This window comes from Trachymyrmex septentrionalis, unplaced genomic scaffold, assembly GCF_001594115.1.
Source record: "Trachymyrmex septentrionalis isolate Tsep2-gDNA-1 unplaced genomic scaffold, Tsep1.0 scaffold5, whole genome shotgun sequence".
In the NCBI taxonomy this organism is placed as follows: domain Eukaryota; kingdom Metazoa; phylum Arthropoda; class Insecta; order Hymenoptera; family Formicidae; genus Trachymyrmex; species Trachymyrmex septentrionalis.
Genome location: NW_017305672.1, coordinates 1,338,598 through 1,344,591, shown reverse-complemented (window position 1 = coordinate 1,344,591; position 5,994 = coordinate 1,338,598). Strand labels below are relative to the sequence as shown.

The following is a 5,994-nucleotide window of genomic DNA, read 5'->3' as shown; positions in this document are numbered from 1 at the left end:
TTGGGTTTCAAACTACTTAAATTTCGGGGATCCAGACGGTTATACAATTTTTTAAAGAAAAAGTTAATAAATTCTATCTGCGAAGCTGAAATGGATACCCGGGTACCTGGTCATTGACCGGACGGTTAAACGAGACTAAAACGCAAGCACAATCATTGTTGGTTGCACATTACATCAATTCTATCGATTTTGACGCACTGCCGGGAATCATGGTTGCGGAGTTTTGTTCGATTCGTGATGAAAGTTAAATACCTTGGGATTGTGATATCCAGCAGCTTGTCGTGGGACAAACAGGTCAATAATGTGATGAAGAAAATAAGAGCGGTGCTGTATCAGCTTAAACTGTGTAGACACTTATTGCCGGAGTCTTTCAGAATTCGACTTGTTGTTGCTGTAGTCCTCCCACATTTGAACTATTGTTGCGCTGCCTTCACAGATATGATGATGGAACAGGATGTCAAACTAAGAAGGGCCATAAGGGCATGCCTTAGGTTCGTCTATGGGGTGAGATGGGATGACCATATCACATCTTATTATGTGCGTGCACGCTGGTTGCAGGTAACGCTAGAAGGTAATATTTTGTCTGTTGTTCAGTATTCTTAAGACTGGACGGTCTCGGTCACTTCTCTCCAATTTTGCGTTCTGTACCGAGGTATTGTGCAGACAAACCAGATCGCCTGATGATTTGCTGGTACTGCTGCAGTGTTGCATATAATTTTATAAAAGTAGAACGAAAATTTCTTTTTGTTCTACTGCAGCCAATCTGTGGAATAATTTCCCACAGAATATACGTTTTTTGAGCTCGATTTATATTTTTAGGCAGAAACTTTATGCGCATCTGCTCATTAAGTCATAGTAATATTTGCTTATATGTACTTGGCTTTTTGATAAAAATGCGTATTCCTTAGGATGTCTCATCTTTCTGCATGTTTATCTGTGTTTTAATATTATGAATGTCAATGAGATATCTCAATTTTTCTGCATGTGTACTTTTTACTCACGCAAACTTTTATTTTTATAGAATATGCTTGTATCATATTTTACTTATATAGTTTTTAGATATTGTTTCTTTAGTATTGAGATGTTTTTTGATGTATACTCAATTGATTTTATTTTGTACTGATCTGAGCGCTTGAGAGGATTTGTTCCAGAGCGTATAATAAATGCTGCTTCTCTCCCTCCCCTCTCTCCCTCTCTCCCTCTCACTCTCCTTCTTATTCTCTCTCCCTCTCTTTTCCTCCCCCCTCTCTCTTTCTCGCTCTCTCTCACCCTCTCTCTGTTTATCTGTTTCATGTACGTTTACACCTGTATGCACATTAAGGTTCACTTTTGTTGCTGATTTTATTTTAATTTTATATTAAAAATTAAAATTGTATGAAGACATTGTGAGCAGCTTATAGTAATAGACAAAACGCTTTATATGTATGTATCACAAGTACAATTTGAAAAAATTTGAAAAGTTGAAATCCCTTTTTGGGACACTATTTCCAGCTCTTGATATCGACTGCACCAATTTTATTTGGACTGATTGCAATTGAAAGATATCAGTGACATTATACAATATAATAATAATGTTTTTAGATTTTTAATTGCGGTTTTAGTTTCTGAGTAATTTTAATCTAAAATTCGTTGATGTCAAAACTCCAGATAAAGCTAGCATCGCGAATTTGGCAACGGTACGAACATGTACGCAATGACATTCACACATCAAGCGGTCAAACGATCCATCAAGCGACCCGTTTTATATTTTACGCACTTGGCGTGCGACGCTACCGCGCTACTTGATTATGCCAGCCTTTCAATATCCGAGCTGAAAGAAGCTACATTTTCTCCGAATTTTTGTTTTCTGTTTGCAAATTGAGTGTAATAATTTTGTAGCGATTGAGCTTCTCCAAAACATAATTCTAATTATCAATTTTGCAAAATTCAAATTCTTTAGATTCTGTACGCTTTTTAATACCGCGCACTTTTCCTCTCACACATAATATTAGAACAGCGGTTTTCATTCTTCCCTCCCAACGATTCGCGTAAGCAATTAAGTCAAATTGTGCAAAGCATTCCTGCAAAGGTGTGCTCCCGTCAAATGTATCCGGTTTTAATTTTATACTCGTAAAAAGATTAGTGACATTCCCGACCGAATTTAATGAGGTTAAATCGAACATATTGGCCATACTCGTAGCAGAATTAATAAGGTTTGACGTTCTCGAGACAGATTCGAAACGGTTGGCAACATTCTCGGCGGAACCGACACATTCGATACCATTAAACGCGATCGAATCAACACGATTTGTAGCACTCGTGACAGAAGCAGCATGATCGACAACACTTGCAGCGAAAGCATTTTTGTTACAGGTGGATATAGGTTATTTCGATTAGTAATGTTATTGGAGGGACTTAGCTGTGTTTGAGTCATAAAGATCTCACGCAATTTCTCCCGTAGCTGTAGAATCTCCGCGTTCCGCCGCCGTAATGTTGCCACAAATTCATGTCTTCGTTGATGCTGTGCGATTTCCACGTTTCGTTGTCACAACGATGCCGCGAATTTCTCTTGTTTTTGTCGCTACTCCCTCCGCACTTGCAGCACCTTCTGCAGCACCGCTTGCAAGGCGATAGCCTGCTATCGTAAAAGATTTATCCACAGCGCATGTCGTCGTCGAAGGATCCTCCTCTGAGACGACGAGTCTTCTCATACACAGTGTGTGCCGCAGTGAATAAGGCATCTTTTGGAAAGTACATACTCGCTCGACTGTCTGATTTACTCATTAGCACTATTCACACGGACGATCCTCCAAAATGTTGCGCCCATGCGATTTGCAGAATCGCACTCGCGTACGCTCAAACCGCGGAAATAAATGGACTCAAGATTAAAAATAGAAAAGGAAACTTTTTATTCTAACATCACAGGCAACACCAACGCATAATACAGCAAATACGATAAAATAGTAGGTCAGGCAGAAAAGCACGTTCGAGCATGGCGACGGTTCCATCATCCAATCTGATCAGGGCCACCAAACTGCCATGGTTTTTCCGTTACCACCATTTGTGGCGCCAAATGCTGGCAAATGCTGGTAACGCTCGGAACAAGAGGGGAGTTTGATGGCCCTTAATCTGACGAGCTCGTTTGACAGCTGAGCAGCTTGTTGCCGAGAGACGCGATCTTTATATTACTACACATCACGGGTGTCGCCACACGAGCATAACAATATAATAAACGTGTGTTATACAGTTAATATTTGTAAGAAAATGTAATAAAAGAGAGAATCATCACATTGAAATGTTAATTTACGATAAATGTTTGTCTTGTCTAGGTGAAGCCTATCTCAGCTGCCGATCAGAAAACTCTCTACTCAGCTATTGCTATGGCACAAGAACTGACAGCACGTTCTATGACAGATCTTGAACATCCTCCGGAATCTCCCCGTACTCCTGTCAGTCCTTCAAGGCGTAGGAAATTCTCTTTTAAGTTGCCACATCAACACAGCCCTAAGCCGGACAGACGACACTTTTCCGAAGAAGCTGCCAGTATACCTGATATACAGGTACATAAAACAATTTTTGTTTCATCACAGCACATTAAAAGATTCATACATACTTGCAAGAAAAGAAAGTACAAAAATTAGGAAGATATTTTCATTACATTTATTTCATATCAGCGATGTCAAAATATATATTTATTATAATTTTTTATTATTATTGCAAATTTTACAAAATTATTTGGTAATTTTAAAATATGAAACAAAAAGTTAAAAAATTTTACAACAAAAAATAATTAGAAAAGGAAGAAATTTCTAAATCATTAAGAAGGTATTATATAAGCTTTTTATATAGCTTTGTCATTTGCTATGAATTGATAAGTTTTTTTCTCAAATCATGGAGTATTAAATAAAAATAGTCTTCTTTTGCTCTTAGAACTAAATATTAAAGCAGTATGATATGTTATGTGCACACATTATTATACTTTTTGTATATTTCAATACACAAAATCCTGCAAAAAACTGTTTTAATAATCAAACCGTTTATAGATACTGCAAAATTATACATGTGGTTTTAATTTTGACATCGAAATATTTCGGAAATTATAAAAGATACGGAAAAATGTTTCAGACAAAGGTTGTAAAGTTTTCAAAAGTCAGGACGAGATGATTTTAAATTTTTTAAATAAAACTTATTTTTATTTTTAGTTTTATTACATATTATTATAATTCTTTCTGAGACCTTTCCCAAACATTATATTTCAAATCACTTTGGGTCAGTTGTTTTGAAGTTATCGAGATTTATATGATAAGTTAAGAGATATATTCGTCAGAGATATGTTTATCTAATCCTGAGAACGCCACCTTAGCAACGCCACCCAATGTCAAATGGATATTATCAGTAAATAAATCTTTAAATTCCATAATTTTTGTCGGAAAAATTTTTTCGTATTTTTTTTAATTTTTTTCGATATTTCGGTGTCAATGTTAAAATGGGACGCCCTATATATAATTATTAGTCTGACAAAAAAAAATTATAGCGTATAATTAATAATACATGTACGCACGCACGCACGCACGCACGCACGCACGCACGCACGCACGCACGCACGCACGCGCATTTAATGTACATTAAAATACATTAAAATACATTAAATTAAGCTGTGTGGAACGGAGTTATTTACTGCTATTAAATAAAAGTATATACAGGGTGGTCCAAAAGTCCGTTAACATGTCATACGATGATAAAAAAGAAACTAGTTATATGTAAGAAAAAATGTTTATTTATTCTGAAAGTACACAATTTGGGATTTTATTTCTTAAAAATAACATCGTCCATATGCGATCCTTCATTATTTTGACACTGCTGCAACCTAGAGCAGAAATCTTCAATGACCGACTGACAAGTGTTTCGGGAAATGTTTTTTGTGTTGTTGGGGGATTTTGTACGGATGCAAATGTAAATCCTTGCCTTTTATCTATTGTTGAACCAGTTTCTTCAAATTTCTGGACCCATTTTTTAATCGACTGAATCGATGGAGCTTTATTTTTATGCCGTATATTGTAATGAGCGCAAAATTTTCGTTGCGCTACAGTAGAAGAATCGTTGTTTCGATAGTACTCGCGTACGCAGAACGCACGTTGTTTCTCGTTGAATGACGCCATGGCACTAAATTCCCATCGACCGCTCTAACATTCCGTACCTCGCCCGCCCCACCTCTCCCTCGCTGCTCGACGCAGCTGCCGATTCAAATGTTAACGGACTTTTGGACCACCCTGTAGTATTGATAGTTGTTATAATTGTAATTTTATACAGGGTGGTTATATGACTCAAAATATTAGAATATTTTTGTTACATTTAAATATATATAAAAATTACAGAAATGAAAATTATTTAATGTATAAAGGAAGAAAAATTATTTTCTCAAACTTTTATTATCTTCGAGTTTTCAAGATTTTTCTAAAATAGAGCTATATGGTTTTCAAAACTTTCATCAAAAAGAATTGTAAGATAAATTTAATAATATAAACTATTGTATCCGATGTATCTGGCCGGTTTTATAATCTAGTTATCTGGCCGATTAGTTAAACTATCCAATCGGCTTGAAAAAATCGTTTTCCACAATTTGGATAGAAATAATTATACTTACATAAAATTTAAATTTAATTTTCAATATATTTTATTATATGTATATCTGATTTAATCCAAAAATTACCTATTTTTTTTATTAATGTTTAAGTATTATTCAATATTTACAGAATGTCTTTGCATATAGTGCCAAAACGCGGTTTTAGCACCTGAAAATAAGTTGAAAATATTTAGTAAATATGTTCGATTCCGAGTGATTTCGGAGTTACGGAATATTGAAATAAAAAAACATGAATCGTAGTAAATGTCGTTTAATGTTTGTTTATTTTCTATTTAATACCTTAAAAGATGTTTACAAAATTTTCCTCCGTCGACTTCGACACACTTTTTAACATGAATTAATAAATTGTAACAAGAACACATTAAAGATGA

At 35.4% G+C, this 5,994-nt stretch overlaps 1 protein-coding gene across 4 annotated transcripts in view; it reads left to right on the top strand.

The window, feature by feature from the left end:
- The window catches only part of LOC108751575 (tyrosine-protein kinase PR2), a 350,659-nt gene that overhangs the window by 235,750 nt on the left and 108,915 nt on the right, over positions 1-5,994 (top strand). For all 4 annotated transcript variants that reach the window (XM_018491812.1, XM_018491815.1, XM_018491813.1 and 1 more), the window contains one exon: positions 3,309-3,539. In XM_018491812.1, coding sequence (XP_018347314.1) covers positions 3,309-3,539 — 231 coding nt within the window. The remainder of the gene's footprint in view (positions 1-3,308; positions 3,540-5,994) is intronic.